The 16918-nt window shown below is 42.0% G+C and overlaps 1 protein-coding gene across 5 annotated transcripts in view; it reads left to right on the top strand.

Annotated features, from left to right (window-relative positions):
* The first annotated feature begins 1995 nt into the window (after positions 1-1995).
* Positions 1996-16918, top strand: part of SNX6 (sorting nexin 6) — a 68931-nt gene continuing 54008 nt past the window's right edge. For 2 of the 5 annotated variants that reach the window (XM_036451710.2, XM_045585346.1), the window contains exons 1-3: positions 1996-2098; positions 2262-2309; positions 14163-14267. In XM_036451710.2, coding sequence (XP_036307603.1) covers positions 2093-2098; positions 2262-2309; positions 14163-14267 — 159 coding nt within the window. In that variant the 5' untranslated portion in view covers positions 1996-2092. The remainder of the gene's footprint in view (positions 2099-2261; positions 2310-14162; positions 14268-16918) is intronic. The other 3 variants (XM_036451685.2, XM_036451695.2, XM_045585348.1) reach the window with 2 other exon arrangements.

The raw sequence follows: 16918 nt of genomic DNA, 5'->3' as shown, positions 1-16918 counted from the left end.
TCCACAGTGGTTGTACCAGTCTGCATTCCCACCAGCAGTGCACGAGGGTTCCTTTTTCTCCGCAACCTCGCCAACACTTGTCGTTTGTTGATTTGTTGATGTTGGCTATTCTGACAGGTGTGAGATGGTACCACGTTGTTGTTTTGATTTGCATCTCTCGGACAATTAGTGACTTTGAGCATGTTTTCATGTGCCTTTTGGCTTTTCTTCTGTCTTCTTTTGAAAATATTCTATTTAGGTCCATTGCCCAGTTTTTAATTGGATCATTCATCTTCCTTTTATTTATTTGTATAAACTGTCTGTAAATGTTGGAGATTAAACCTTTATCAGAGGTATTATTTGCAAATATGTTCTCCCACACCGTGGGCTTGGCTCCACATATTTTAAATAATTTTTCATAACTAGTAATTTTTTAATTTAGCATTTTGGAATTTCAATGTTTCTGGGAGATGTTTCTGGACATGGCTTAAAAATTTAAATTCAAAGCCCTTACTGCATTATCAGAGAGGCCTTTGAGGTGGTCCTATGTGACCCTTCTTGACCTTTGTCCACAAGGACACACTGACCCTCCAATCATTTGTACACAGTAATGTAGCACCACTCTTCTCTCCCATCCAGGAAGTGGAGCTTTGTAGGCATTATCTTCAATCCAGAAATAGGTCATTAGGAGATATTGGCATTTTTTATAAGCAACAAATTACTGGAACATTCCTTCTGACATTTCCTCACACTACACAGATTCTGAATGATGCTTCGTGACTCCCAATGGAAAACACTACTCTAGTACTTACTACAATGCACTGGGTAACAATAAACAAAAGACAAAAAAAATAAAGTCATCCCCCTTATATTGGAAAATAACCCTTTTGGGGCAGTAACTTAATCTCTCTATGCCTCATTTCTCCTTATATACAAAATAAAAGCTAAAAATTCTCATGAAAGAATTAGTAAATTTAATATTCTTTTGAGAGCTTCCATTCAATAGGATAGAACAAGGGGCCTGGCAAAAAAGAGAAAATAAAATGTGGAGGGCCTGTAATCATTGGCTGAGGAGTTAGATATTTACATATGGAGACTTGTAAAGATTATTGAACAGGGCAGTCGTGTAATCATCAATAGCATTTGTATCTAAGGAGAAAACTGGCAGCAGTGTGTAGAATGGAGGAAAGAGATATGGAAGTAAATTTTTTTAAAAAGTTAAGAGAATTTTTGCAAAGATCCAAATGAGATATGCTGAGGGTAATTGCTGTGGAAGAGCGTTGTGGGGAGAAATGAGACCAGTTTAAATAACAGCAGATGATCAATTACAGAAAACAATAGCATTTGGTTCCTAGATGGTGTGATGAAGGAGAGGCAGGATTTGAATTGGACCTTTTGAGATTTCTAGCTTTAACATCTAAAGACGCCATTAATTGAGTGGAAGCACAGGATTGCTGGTGTGTGTCTATATGTGTAAAATGGTCCGATGTTAAGGAATGGTTTTGCCGTGTGAGACCACACAGCCAGACAGCGGGAGTAGGTGTGAGGCATTTCTGGGCGTCGAGGAAAGGAGTGCTCGTTTTTATAGTGCTCAGCCATCAGCGCCCAGCCTCTCAGGCAGTCATTTATTACCCTGCCGGCAGTAAAAACTTGATTACAGCCTGAGGGCTCACTGTGTTAAAGCCCTTGGTTCCCACAACTTCTCCCGCAAAACATTAATTGTGATAATTAATTATCCTGAGGCACAAGACAAAGATTGGATGACTTATTGCGGCTTCCGGAGGGCGGAGGGCGCTGGCTTGGTTTTCGGCCACAGGCCCCAGGGCAAGGGAACTGGACAGCTCCCCAAGGGGCCTCCAGCCCTTCCCGGGCCAGAGCCCCGCGTCTTCCTCCGTTCCCTCCTCCGCAGTGAGGCTAGGCCTGCGGGGGCGCCGACCTCCGGCAGGAAGCCCCGCCTCCCTTCCTCCCCGCTCGCAGACCCCAGCCCCTGCGCCGGTGGGCGGGGCTGCCCGGAGGCCCCGCCCCTTACTAGCCCCGCCCCTCCCGCCGCCGTGGGCTACCCCCCGGCCGCGGTGCGGAGCGCGCCTGCGCCAGCCCGAGCCTCGGAGCAGCCATGATGGTGGGTGTTCTCTAGCGGCGCCGAGCCCCCGGCGCGCGGTGGGGGCCGTGGGCGCGGGGCGGGCTTGGGGGGGCCCCCCCGCCGGCCTGGCACTAATGTCTCCCTTTGTGTCTTTCTCACTCCGTCCTTCCCCCGGGCGCGCCGGGCCCCTCCGACCCCGCAGGAAGGCCTGGACGACGGCCCCGACTTCCTCTCGGAGGAGGACCGCGGAGTAAGTTCTACCTCCTGGTTCGCGGGACCCTCCCTCCCCCGCCGGGCCCCGGGCCGTGGGACGCGGAAGGGTCCCGGGTCGCGCGCCTGCCACCCCTCCCTCGCCGGCCTCCTCTCAGTCTCCTCGCCGCCCGCGCCCCGCCCTTCTGCAGCCCTTCCTCCCTCGGGGACGCTCGGTCCTGATTTCCTAGGAACCGGCCGCCCCCGTCTGTCCCCGCCCCGACGCGGACCCTGCGGCGGGCGGGCCTCCCCCCTCCCGGGCCGGGGCGCGGGTGAGGCATTGGGGGTCGGAGCTGGACCCTCTCCCCCCGCCACTTTGGGGGGCTATGAAAACCCATGCTCAGACCTTCCCGGCGGCACCCTTCTTTTCCCCGGGTGGACCTCTCAAACCCGCTCCCGCCCACCCTCCTTTCTCCCTAAGAAAGGGAATAAACAGTACGGGCTGGTTCTAAATCATTCTTTGCGAGAGATGCTTCAGTCACCGAATCTTAACTCTCTTCCACTACCCTACCAGATTTTGCAAAGTGCTTGTAAGCACTTTTCTTAATGCCCCCACCCCCAAAAAAATACACCTTTTTCAAAGTTAACCTTGTTTTGAAGTGAATTGCATTCCGCTTCAGAAAGGACCTTCAGGGTTCCGATTTCTCCCATTTGCCTTTGCTGAAGGGTGGTAATCTTTATAGTGCCTTATACAAGGGAACATTTGAAAAACATTGATTATATGATGATTGCAACTCAGCAAGGTTCCGCAGTTCATTCGCATTTGACAGAGCCTGCACTTTAGTTTTCCATTTTGATTTTAGTTATTCATCTTAGGTAATGTGAGAGTCACGTCTGTTAGTCGATTTTTGGCAGGTGATAAAGTTTTTTTTTAGAATATTACTGGGTTTTTTTAATAGTAGGTAGCATTCGCTGATGACCTTTATAAAGCTTTTGAATGATAAGAAATGCAGAAGGTGCTGCATACTTTTGATAGATGAATTAATAAATTGCTCAGTTTACACAAAAGTTGCATTTAAAACTTTTAGTGCAAAAGCCTCATGTAGGATTTCTGGTTATTTCTAAAAGTTGTAGTTTGATTAATTTTAAAATGTGTGTGTAAATGTGTATATGTATCTTCTAGGATAAGATAGTGGAGTTAGATGACCACTTATATATTGGATTTTTTAAAATATGTTTATATGTTTTTATTTTAGAGCCAGAGGAAGGGAGAGGAGGGAGAAAGATGGAAACATCTATGCATCAAATATTCATTGGCTGCCTCCTGCACGCCCCCTGCTGGGGATGGAGCCTGCAACCCTGGCATGTTCCCTATGGGATTGTTTTCAAATATAAAGTATATGGCCTTGCCGAAACCGGTTTAGCTCAGTGGTAGAGCGTCGGTCTGCGGACTGAAAGGTCCCAGGTTCGATTCCGGTCAAGGGCATGTACATTGGTTGCGGGCACATCCCCGGTAGGGGGTGAACTGGTCGATGTTTCTCATCGACGTTTCTGGCTCTCTCTCTCCCTTCCTCTCTGTGAAAAAATCACTAAAATATATTTTTTTTAAAATAAAAAAATAAAGTATATGGCCTTTTACTTCTTTAGATAACAACTTCATCATAGTTTTGTGGTCTACCAGGAAAAGCAAACGATTTGCTTCCTTGTAAAAATCTGACTAATGTTCAGTAAATGTTTCAATTTTTTAGTATTTATATTAGTATTTTCCAGTGTGTATTTGTGTTCCTGGCTTTAGCCTTTGGTAAGATTTGCTTATAGAACTGGAACCACTTAAGTAATGTGTCCAAAACTTTTTTCATGTATTATAAAATTAAAGGTAGAGGAGGACAAAGAGCATGCCTGACCAAGAGGCTCTCGTAGAATCTTGTAGATGAAAATAGAAAAACATTACCATGAATTAGAAAGCACTGATAATGCCATGATGAATATGGATGTATGTCCAGTTCTTCCTTATTTTGTCCTGTGGAATTGATAAATCATAACAATAATAATAATAGTTGGGTACTGTGTAAAAGCACTGTCGAGGCATTGTCTCATATTATCTCATTTATCCTTTTTTTTTTTTAATATATTTTATTGATTTTTCACAGGAAGGGAGAGAGATAGAGAGCTAGAAATGTCGATGAGAGAGAAACATCGACCAGCTGCCTCTTGCACACCCCCTACCGGGGATGTACCCGCAACCAAGGTACATGCCCTTGACCGGAATCGAACCTGGGACCTTTTAGTCTGCAGACCGACGCTCTACCACTGAGCCAAACCGGCTTCGGCTCATTTATCCTTGTGAAGCGTTTAGTATTCCCCTTTTACGGATGAGAAATCTGAACCTTAGAGAAAGTAATAGTCTCAGGTCACATGGCCAGGATAGGAGCGGGAGAGGTGGACTTCCAGCCCATGTTTCTGACATCAGATACAGTGCATGTATTTCTCAAAGTGGCCTTGAAACACTTGCATCAGAATCGCCAAGGGTGTTTGAAAAACAAGTTTCTTTTTTAAAAAAAAAAAAAAGTTTCTGAGTCTGTGCCCTCATAAGTCAGTCTCTTGAGGGGGGAGAAGGACAGAAAACTACTTTTTAAACAAGAACCCAAGAATATTCCATTGTACACTGAAGTTTGATTATAGCTACATAAAGTTACCCTACTGTTTCCTCATTTCAGGAATAGAACTATGTAGCCTTTTAAATTTCTTTATGTTGTACTTGTTCTGATAGAAATAGATTGCCATAACCAGAATTTTTAGACATTGCACCTATGGTTTGGATTACTTTGTTCAGCCTTTTAATAGTCTTGATAGAGAAAAAGCAGGAAGTGCATATTTGATACAAATGCAGAGGGGGCATCACAGATTCAAAAATAATAACGTGCCGAAACCGGTTTGGCTCAGCGGTAGAGCGTCGGTCTGCGGACTGAAAGGTCCCAGGTTCGATTCCTGTCAGGTGCATGTACATTGGTTGCGGGCACATCCCCGAAAGGGGGTGTGCAAGAAGCAGCTAGTCGATGATTTTCTCTTATCGACGTTTCTAGCTCTCTATCTCTCTCCCTTCTCTCTGTAAAAAATCAATAAAATATATTTTTAAAAATAAATAAATAATAATGTAAGCATTTCATACAAAGCTGCAAGTAAGCAAAATTAAAGTTTTTAAATATATTTTTAAGCAGCCTTGAATTTTCATCATGATATTTGAAATAGAAGAGAATCTTACAGTCATAAAAAAAATATTATTTTGTAGAAACTCAAAAAAAGACTTTAAAAATAACACAATAATAAACATAATTGGCCACATGAATTTTTTTTTAGCCACAGCTCTACATAATAGGGGATTTTTGATTTTTCACGAATGAAGGCCTTTTAAATTTAACATTATATAGTAAAGAAATGAGCCCTTTGAACTTGACATATTTGCTCTGATGTGCTTGTTAAATAAAAGCAGTGGATGTCTGTGTGATGACATAATTCTCTTAGCACTTGATTTGAATTTAAATAATATGTTTAATGTTTCAAAATTACTTCAGGTGGAGTATCTGCACCTCTCCTGGACTCCTCGCTTTGTTCCTCCCTCTGTATTTCTTCATAATATTATCATTTTCCAATCTTGCAGGCAAGAAATCTGAACCATATCCTCCATCCCCATATCAGAACAGTCACTGCGGCGAGCTAATTTCACCTCTGAAATGTTGTGTATCCTATCTTCCAAATGTTGTGTGTCCTATCTTTCATTTGCATGGCCCCAATGAAGGTCTCTGCTATTTCTTGCCTGGATTGTGGCAGTACCTGTCATTGGTCTGTCTACAGTCTTATTACTTTTCAATCCAGCCTTCACATTACTTCTAGTTACTTAACAAAAATAATTACATAGCACCACTAGCCAAAAACGTGGACCCAATTCTTGTTGCAACAAAATCCAAACTCCTTAGGCTAGCATTAAACACCATTCATAACCCTTTTTTTTTTTTTTTTTTTATTGATTTTTTACAGAGAGGGAGAGGGATAGAGAGCTAGAAACATCGATCAGCTGCCTCCTGCACACCCCCCACCGGGGATGCGCCCGAAACCAGTGTACATGCCCCTGACCGTAATCGAACCCGGGACCCCTCAGTCCGCAGACCTCCATCCACTGAGCCAAACCGGTTTCGGCCATTCATAACCCTTTAAGGCTGGCTTCATTTCTCAGTATGTCCCTCCAGATATACACACTCTAGGCATAGTCTCATCTACTTGTGACTGCCCAAGCATATTTCTCTGTACTTTATTGTTTTTTGTTTTTAACATATTTTTATTGATTTCGGAGACGAAGGCGGGGAGAGAAAGAGAGAGAGAGAGATCAGAGATATCACTGATGAGAGAGAACCATTGATTGGCTGCCTCCTTGGTTCCTAATGGGAACCAAGCCCAAAACCTGGGTATGTGCCCTTGATAGAAATCGAACCCAGGACCCTTCAATCCATAGGCTGACACTCTATCTACTGAGCCAAAACAGCTAGTACTGCACTTTTTTTTGTCTAGATTTTTTTTTTAATTTTTTATTTATTGATTGTATTTTTATTTTTTTACTGGTTTTAGAGAGAGGAAAGGAGATGGAGAGAAATATTGACTTTTGTTGTTCTACTTATTTATGCATTCATTGGTTGATTCTTTTTTTTTTTTTAAATATATTTTATTGATTTTTTTCACAGAGAGGAAAGGGACAGAGTTAGAAACATCGATGAGACAGAAACATCGATCAGCTGCCTCCTGCACACCCCATATCCAAGCTACATGCCCTTGACCAGAATCGAGCCTGGGACTGAATGACCCTCTATCCACTGAGCCAAACCAGTTTCAGCCATTGGTTGATTCTTGTAGGTGCCCTGACCTGGGATCGAACCCACATCCTGGCATGCTTTTCGGTATTGTGGAAGTAGTTTATTTTTTTTCCTTATCCCCCCCCCTTTTTTTTTTTCCACTTGAAACTTGATTTATCTTTCAAGACTTGGTCCAGATATCTATATTTTCTTTTATACCTGCACAGCATTTAGCTTGAACACATTCTACGTTTATTGATAGTTATTTTAGGTAAAAATGTGACACAGATTGTGTTGGCAGAGGATAAGAAGATGAATGTTGGCAGAGAAAAGGAGAAAGCTTTTGCCCTGAGACCATCAGTGTAATGAGGAACTTACTTACAAAGTTAAGCAAATGAGAAAGTGCTTAACTTTGTTGAAGGGGGAGTAGTGAAGATCTAATGATAACTACATTTACGGCTTGCTAGGGACTTTAATATATTGATTCGATTCTCATTTCTGTGAAGTAGCTGCTATTATTATTCCTGTTTTGGAAAGTAAAACTGGGGTTCACAATTAGTTTGCCCAAGGTCACATAGCCAGTATGAGCTGGATTCAAACTCAGGCAGCCTAACTTTAAGTCCTGGGATAACCACTATGCCATCACCTAAAGAAGCTAATCCTTAAATGTCAATCAGGAATTTTGTGGAAAACTTGCTAACATATGTAGATAATTTAGTCCCACCTGGAGCACTTGTTCTTACCGGAAGCAGGGTAGATATGGATATTACAGGTAGAGTGAAGAGTACATAATGATAAAGGCTCCAAGCAAAACCAGTCAATAGATCATTGCAGTAGTAGTCCAAATGAGGTGGAACTAAGGCGGGGGGGGGGGGGGGGGGGTAGGGGGGGCGTAGGATGGGGATACAAAGAGATATTTAGGAGATAGAATTGATAAGGCATCATGACTAAATAAATACATGGGCTGGGCAGAAGGAGAAAATGAATATATATAGAACAGAGTTAGGAGATAGATAGTAAGTTAGATTTCAGATAGTATGTTAGCTTTCAAGTGCCTATGAGGCATCTAATCTCTTACCTGCTAAACAAGAATGTCAGGTCTGTATGGGTGAGGATTCTATCTTTTCATTGCTCTATTCCTAGCACCTAGGACAGTGGCTGACACTTTGAAGACACTGGGTTGCTTAATAAATGAAAACATCCAGGTGGATATGTCTGGTTGGTAACTTGAAATTATGATTGGGAACTTAAAATATGTCTGAGTTGAAGATGATAATTTAGGAGTTATTAGTCAAGAATGGCTGCCCTGCCCAGTTGGCATGGCTCAGTAGTTGAGCCAGGAGGCCACAGTTCAATTCCCAATCAGGGCAAGATCCCCAGTATGGGGTGTGCAGGAGGCAGCCAATCAATGATTCTCTCTCATCATTGATGTTTCTATCTCCCTCTTCCTTTCTGAAATCAATAAAAATATAATTTTTTTTATTAAAAAATGGCTTCCCTGGCCCATTTGGCTCAGTAGATAGAGCATTGGCCTGCAGACTGAAGCATCCTTGATTCAATTCTGGTCAAGGGCAGGTACCTCAGTTGCAGGCTCCATCCTCTCCCCCCCCCCCCCCCCCCTGCTGATGGGAGGTGCAGAAGTGTGCAGGAGGCAACCAATCAATGTGTCTCTCTCACATCAATGTTTCTCTGTCTCTCCCCCTCTCTTACATTCTCTCTGAAAATCAATGGAAAAATGTCCTTGGGTCAGGACTAAAAACAAAAAGAATAGCTGAAATTGCCAAGGTCAAATAGCACCAGGGGAAACTAACATTTAAAACCCAGGAGAAGTGGATAATTGGTGTAGTTGAAGGGAGTAAGAGCATAATGAAAGGAGCCCCCAGAAGTTAAAAGAGTAGCCCTAGCCAGTTTTGCTCAGTGGATAGAGCCTCAGCCTGCACATCAAAGGATCCTGGGTTCAACTCCAGGCAAGGGCAGGTACCTCTGTTGCAGGCTCCTCCCTGGCCCAGCTAGTCAGGGCGTGTGCAGAAGTCAACCAATCATGTTTTTCTCACATCAATATTTCTGTCTCTCTCTCCCACTCTCTAAAATCAAGGGAAAAATATACTCAGGTGAGGGTTGAAAAAAAGGAAAAAGAGTAAAAACAAAACAAAAAAAAAATCAATGGAAAATATCCTCAGGTGAGGATTTTAAAAAGAGTTGTAAAGAAGTGGCCAGAATGATCACCAAGGCAAATACTACAGGGAAGTCAAGAAAACTAAAAAATACTGGATTTGGATATTAAATACTTAGTATGCAAAGGTTTTGTGAGACCAAAACTACCTTGACTAGAAGAGCAGTGGATGAGCAGGTCCTGGAGCAGACAGGAAGATTGAATGCTCAGGTGGACATTTTGGCCCTCCACAGGACAGCACTTCTGAGAATGTGGAGAAGACGGTGAGGCTAGCTTTTTTTGTAGAAAGGTTTATTGGTGCATCTAAGGGAAAAACAGCTGCTAGTGTTTATTTCTTTGGGATGTGGAAGGTAAGATCACTTGTTGAGAAATTTCATAAAAGTTTGGAGTAGTTGCTGAAGGAAATCAGAAGGGAAGCTAAGCAGATCTGCTCGGGATTGTCCAAAAGTTTGAAGGGCCTAATGCAGGCGTCCTCAAACTTTTTAAAGTGGGGGCCAGATCACGGTCCCTCAGAGAGCTGGAGGGCCGGGCTATATGAACTACTAATTCCTACTGTAACACCTCGGCTGCGCTCACTGCCCAAAAAACCTGGCGGGCCGGATCAGACTCCTCTGCGGGCCGCATGTGGCCCGCGGGCCGCAGTTTGAAGACCCCTGCCCTAATGCAATATGGAGACCATTAATTTGTAGTTGGATCAGTATAAATAATTATGAGTTTTGTCTGGCCACACTTAACAGGTCAAAAAGAAAAGAAAGTTGCCCTGGCTGGTGTGATTCAGTTTGTTGAGCGTTGTCCCATGCACCAAAAGGTCTCCAGTTCTATTCCCAGTCAGGGCACATGCCCAAGTTTTGGGTTTGTTCCCCGGTCAGAGTACATACCATCGGGGTGCATACCAGAGGCAACCAGGTGTGTACCAGAGGCAACCACTTGATGTTTCTCTTTGTCTCTCCCACTCCATCTCTTCTTGTCTCCCTCCTTCCATCTCCCTCTTTCTGGAAAGGAAAGAAAAGGGGAAGGGGAAGGGATCGGCAGATCCTGAGTGTGGAAATTTGCAAGCCAGATATGGCACAAGAGCAATTTGAGTTGACAGGACCAGTAAGAAAGGTATTGGAAAGATATTTGTGACATAGGGAGTGGATTGGAAAAGTAAGGAAGCAGCAAGGGGGCTAACGGACTGGAAATATATGGAAAAGTCACAGGACTGGAGGGACTAATAACATCAGATTATACACAGTAAAAATGGTGGGAGAGCGATTTATTACATAACTAGAGGCCCATTGCACAATATTCATCACAGGGTCGGGGGGGAGCGTCCCTCAACCCGGCCAGTACCCTCTCCAATCCAGGACCCCTCAAGGGATGTCTGACTGCCGGTTTAGGCCTGATCCCCCCTAACTGCTCTCCCCAGCTGGCCTGATTGCCGCTAACCATCTCTGCCTCAGCCCCACCACCATGACTTTGTCCGGAAGCTCATCCAGAAAATATCTGATCTAATTAACGTATTACCCTTTTATTAGTATAAATATTGTCTTCCTCACTACTAAATATTTCTTGAAGGCAAGGTTTTTTTTCTTCACCTCATATTCTCCACCTAAGGCCTAGGACAGTGGTTTGCATGTAAGTGCTAAAAAAAAAAAAAAAAAGTTTATTGAATAAATGTATATTAGTATGTTGTCTAAAGAGTAAAAGTTTATGTGCCTACTACCAGTAATTCAACTTTAACCTGGAAGGAATGCATAGCAAGACACCATTAGTACTACTATAGTAATGTTTTATTGTTTCTGGTATGATCTAGTTGCAAATCCCAGTTGCAAATTATGACTTTTCTCTATCCACCTTCAGCACCTCAAAATGTAAAAAAAAGTTGATGGTTGAATTGATCCTATATGTATTAACTAGAGGTCCGGTGCACGAAATTTATGTGCGGGGGCGAGGGGGTGTCCCTCAGCCCAGCCTGCGCCTTCTCTAATCTGGGACCCCTCAAGGGATATCCGGCTGCCCACTTAGGCCCAATCCCCTTAAACAGGCAGTTGGACTTCCTTCTCACAATCCAGGACTGCTAGCTCCCAACTGCTCCTTTGCGTGCCTTCCTGATTTCCCCTAACCACTTCAGCCTGCCAGCCTGATAACCCCCTAACCACTCCCATGCCTGATTGATGTCTAACTGCTCCCCTGCTAGCCTGTTTGCCCCCAACTTCCCTCCTCTGCCAGCCTGGTCACCCCTAACTGCCCTCTCCTGCAGCCTTGATTGCCCCCAACTGCCTTTCCTTGCAGGCCTGGTCCCCCCCCTCCCAACTGCCCTCCCCTGCTAGCCATATTGTGGTGGCCATCTTATGTCTATATGGGGGCAGCCATATTGTGTGTTGGAATGATGATCAATCTGCATATTACTCTTTTATTAGATAGGATAGAGGCCTGGTGCACGGGTGGGAGCCAGCTGGTTTGCCCTGAAGAGTGTTCTGGATCAGGGTGGGGTTCCCTTGGGGTGTGGAGCGGCCTTAGCGAGGGGCCTTTGGTGGTTTGCACACCAGCCACGCCCCCTAGCTACTCAAGTGGAGGCCCTGGTATATGGAATTTATTTACCTTCTGCAATTGAAACTTTGCAGCCTGGAGTGGAGCCAAGCCTCCTGCTTGCTCCTTGGCTGCTGCCATTTCTGTTTTGATTTGTTTACCTTCTATCATTGAAACTTTGTGACCTTGAGTGGAGGCCTGGGCCCGCCAGTGTGTGTGGAAAGCTTGGCTTCCTCCGTTGCCGGGGAAACCCAAGCCTTCCTACTGCTTTCTGTGGCTATAGCCATCTTGGTTGGGTTTATTTGCATACTTGCTCTGATTGGCTTGTGGGTGTGTGGCTAGCCCTGCTCCCCCCTCTCCAGTCAACCCTCCACCGCAGCTGGTAGCTACCAACCCCATCACTGTTTCCTCCCTATGCACACTGGCACAACTTTGGCTAGCATGGTGCTGCCTGCTCACTGATCCTGCCCCCTGACCACCAGTCATTCCGCTGTTCAGATGATTTGCATATTATGCTTTTATTATATAGGATTTTTTAAAATATGATTGTAATCCTAAAGTACAAACAATTTTGTTTCCAGCATTTTTTCCAATTACATTCTAAATGAAATTTGAAATGCTAATGACTAAGTGAGATTGACAAAGTAAGTTCTAGGTTTTACAACTAGAGTATTTGAAGTAGGCTAGATAATTAGACTTTAAATACTTCATATCTTTGCATCTGGCTGAGATTTATTTTCTCTCTTTTTTTTATGTATTTTTATTGATTTTTTACAGAGAGGAAGGGAGAGAGATAGAGAGCTAGAAACGTCGATGAGAGAGAAACATTGACCAGCTGCCTCTTGCACACCCCCTTCCGAGGATGTGCCCGCAACCAACGTACATGCTCCTGACCGGAATCGAACCTGGGACCTTTCAATCCGCAGACCAACGCTCTACCACTGAGCCAAACTGGTTTCGGCTATTTTCTCTTTTAATGTATTTGATTCTTTTATAACTCTCCAAACTTCCCAACCATGTTAGAATGCTTATTTGTTTAAAGCAGAAGAAAAATTAATGAAACTTAAGAATTGTTAGTGGAGCCAGAACCAGTTTGGCTCAGTGGATGGAGAGTGGACTGTGGACTGAAGAGTCCCAGGTTCAATTCCGGTCAAGGGCATGTACCTTGGTTGCGAGCACATCCCCAGTAGGGGGTGTGAAGGAGGCAGCTGATTGATATTTCTCTCTCATCAATGTTTCTGACTTTCTCCCTTCCTCTCTGTAAAAAAAAATCAGTAAAACATATAAATAATTAAAAAACTAGAAGAAGAAAAAATAAAATAAAATAAAAAGAATTGTTAGTGGAGCCCTGGCCAAGTAGCTCAGTGAGTTGGAAGGTCGTCCCATACACTAAAAAAAAAAAAGTTGCAGGTTTGATTTTCAACCAAGGTACATACCTAGGTTTCAGGTTCGATCCCAGGTCAGGGTGTGTACAGGAGGCAGCCAATCAGTGTTTCTTTCCCTGTTTCTAAGAATCGATTTAAACACACACACACATACACGCACACACACACACACACACACACACACGTCATTGGATGAGGATTTAAAAAAATGAATAGACAAGTAAATGGAGAACATATCCAATTTTAATGTATTAAAGCTTGCAGAGTAAGATGTGAAATTATATAACAGGAGTTATTGAGTGGTATATGTTAGCATTTTTTTAGCACTTTTCATATATGTAATATATTTAACTATACTTAATAGTCTCATTGTGTATTCCTGAATTAAAATAAGTAATAGTGTTTGGCTCAGTGGATAAAGCATCAGTCTGCGGACTGAGGGATACCGGGTTCGATTCTGGTCAAGGTCATGTACATTGGCTTCGGGCACCTCCCCAGTAGGGGGTGAGCAGGAGGCAGCTGGTCGATGTTTCTCTCTCATCAATGTTTCTAGCTCTCTATCCCTCTCCCTTCCTCTCTGTAAAAAAATCAATAAAAATATATTAAAAATAAAATAATAGAGTTAAAATTATTGGCCATTATTTTTATTATTTTTCATGTTCTTAAAAGTGGGTACATTCCTTAATTTTAAAACATTTGAAATTTAATGAAACATCTTGGAAGATAGTTTGCTTTTGGGGTAAAACTAAAGAATCAATTATAGTTAATACATTAACTCATAAAGAGCATAGTTGAATGGTATAGATGAAAATTAGTTAGGATAATAGCATACCCAAAGTAAATGCCCAAAATGTATGTAGATTAAATGAAATTGAGTATTTTTTAAATATAAAAGTCTTTTGTTACTTTAGTTTTGTTTTTGCATTATCTAATTATCTGGAAGAAGAATGAAATCATATAAAAGCCCACTGAATTTTTATTAAAGTGTTATTTTCTTTTTCTAGCTTAAAGCAATAAATGTAGATCTTCAAAGCGATGCTGCTCTGCAAGTGGACATTTCTGATGCTCTTAGTGAAAGAGATAAAGTAAAATTCACTGTTCACACAAAGGTAAATGTGATTTTATGCTTCTATTATTTTAGGTATTTATTGTACTAACATTACATATAAAATAATATATTGACTAGAACTTTAATTTTGAACATGGAACGAAACTTTGTGTGTGTGTGTTTGTGTGTGTGTGTGTGTGTGTTTTGTAGGTTTTTTTGTTTTGTTTATAATTCACTGGTGCTATTTTAACAAAAATGTTTTAGGGAAACGTATTTTTTTATTTATTGTTGAAAGTATTATGTATGTCTTCTTTTTTTCCTCCTCATTGATCTCTCCCACCCTCCAGCACATGCCCTCACCCCACTACTGTCTGTGTCCATTGGCTATACTTATATGCATGCTTCAAGTCCTTTGGTTGATCTCTTGCACCCCCACCTCCACCCCTGAGCTTTGACAGTCTGTTTGATGCTTCTGTTTCTATTTATATATTTTTTAAACATATTTTTAATGATTTCAGAGAAGGAGAGAGAGAGTAACATTGATCAACTGCCTCCTACAAACCTCACACCGAGAATCAAGCCTGCAACCTGGGCATGTGTCCCTGACTGGAATTGAACCAGGGACCTTTCAGTCCGCAGGCTGACGCCAAACCATCTAGGGCTCTGTATGTATTTTCGTTTATCAGTTTATATGTTGTTCATTATATTCCACAAATGAGTGAGATCATGTGATATTTGTCTTTCTCTGCCTGGCTTATTTCACTTAGCATAATGCTCTCTAGGTCCATCCTAGGATTGCAAATGGTAAGAGTTCTTTCTTTTTTACAGCAGCATAGTATTCAATTGTGTAGATGTACCACAGTTTTTTAAACCAGTCATCTGCTGATGGGCACTTAGGCTGTTTCCAAATCTTAGCTATTGTAAATTGTGCTGCTATGAACATATGGGTGCATATATTCTTTCTGATTGATGTTTCTAAGTTCTTGGGATATATTCGTAGAAGTGGGATTACTGGGTCAAATGGGAGTTCCATTTTTATTTTTTTGAGGTAACTCCATACTGTTTTCCATAGTGGTTGCACTAGTCTGCATTCCCACCAGCAGTGTACCAGGGTTCCTTTTTCTCTATATCCTCGCCAGCACTTGTTGTTTGTTGATTTGTTGATGATAGGCATTCTGACAGGTGTGAGACGGCACCTCATCATCATTTTGATTTGCATCTTTTGGATGATTAGTGACTTTGAGCATTCTTTCCTATGTCTGTTGGCCTGTATGTCCTCTTTCAAAAAGTGGTCCTTTGCCCATTTTTTTTATTGGATTGTTTGTCTTCCTTTTGTTAAGTTGTATGAGTTCCCTATATATTTTGGAGATTAACACCTTATCTAATATAACATTGGCAAATATGTTCTCCTAAGCAGTCGGCTCTCTTGTTTTGTTGAGGGTTTCTTTTGCAGTGCAGAAGCTTTATATTTTTATATACTTGCATTTGTTTATTTTATCTTAGTTTCCATTGTCATAGGAGATATGTCAGTAAAGATACTGCTATGACATATGTCTGATATTTGGTGCCTATAGATTCTTCTAAGATTTTTATGATTTCCTGTCTTACATTTAAGTCTTATCCATTTTGAGTTTATTTTTGTGTATGGTATAAGTTGGTGGTCTGGTTTCAAATTTTTGCATGTATCTAATTTTCCCAGCACCATTTTTTGAAGAGACTCTCTTGACCATTGTATGCTATTGCCTCCTTTGTCAAATTTTAATTGAGCATAATGGCTTGAGTAGATTTCTGGGTTCTCTGTTGTTTCATTGGTATGTCTGTTCTTGTGCCAGTACCAGGCAGGTTTTTTGTTGTTGTTGTTATTGTTTGTTTTTTTGTTTTTATTGGTTTTTTACAGAGAGGAAGAGATAGGGATAGATAGTTAGAAACATCCATGAGAGAATCGATCAGCTGCCTCCTGCACAGCCCATACTGGGGATGTGCCCGCAACCAAAGCACATGCCATTGACCGGAATCGAACCCAGGACCCTTTATTCTGCAGGCTGACGCTTTATCCACTGAGCCAAACTGGTTTTGGCAGTACCAGGCAGTTTTGAGAACAGTGGCTTTGTAGCATAGCTTGATATCTGGTATTGTGATCCTCCAACTTTGTTCTTTCTTGGGATTGCTGCAGTTATTCAGGGTCTTTTTTATTCCATATAAATTTTTCCAGAGTTTTTTCTAGCTCTGTAAAATATGCTGTTGGTATTTTAATGGGAATTGCATTGAATCTATAGATTGCTTTGGGTAGTATGGACATTTTAATGATGTTGATTCTACCAATCCACAAACATGGTATATTGTTCCACTTGTTTATATCTTGCTCCATCTACCAATCCACAAACACGGTATATTGTTCCACTTGTTTATATCTTGCTCCATCTTTTTTCAGTGTCCTGTAGTTTTCGGAGTTCAGGTCTTTTACCTCCTTAGTTAAATTTATTCCTAGGTATCTTAATTTTTTTGTTGCAATGGTAAATGGAATTGTGTGTTTTTTTAGGAAACATATTTTTTAAAGATTAACATTAAGAATAAGTCATAAAAAGAATGAAATCTTAATATTTGCAGCAGCATGGATGGACCTAGAAGGTATTGTGCTAAATCAGTGGTTGGCAAACCTTAGCTCACGAGCCACATGCGGCTCTTTGACCCCTTGAGTGTGGCTCTTCCACA

This window comes from Pipistrellus kuhlii, unplaced genomic scaffold (assembly GCF_014108245.1).
Source record: "Pipistrellus kuhlii isolate mPipKuh1 unplaced genomic scaffold, mPipKuh1.p scaffold_m20_p_1, whole genome shotgun sequence".
Classification (NCBI taxonomy): domain Eukaryota; kingdom Metazoa; phylum Chordata; class Mammalia; order Chiroptera; family Vespertilionidae; genus Pipistrellus; species Pipistrellus kuhlii.
The sequence above is the reverse complement of the archived record's forward strand: the minus strand, read 5'-3'. Positions and strand labels throughout refer to the sequence as shown.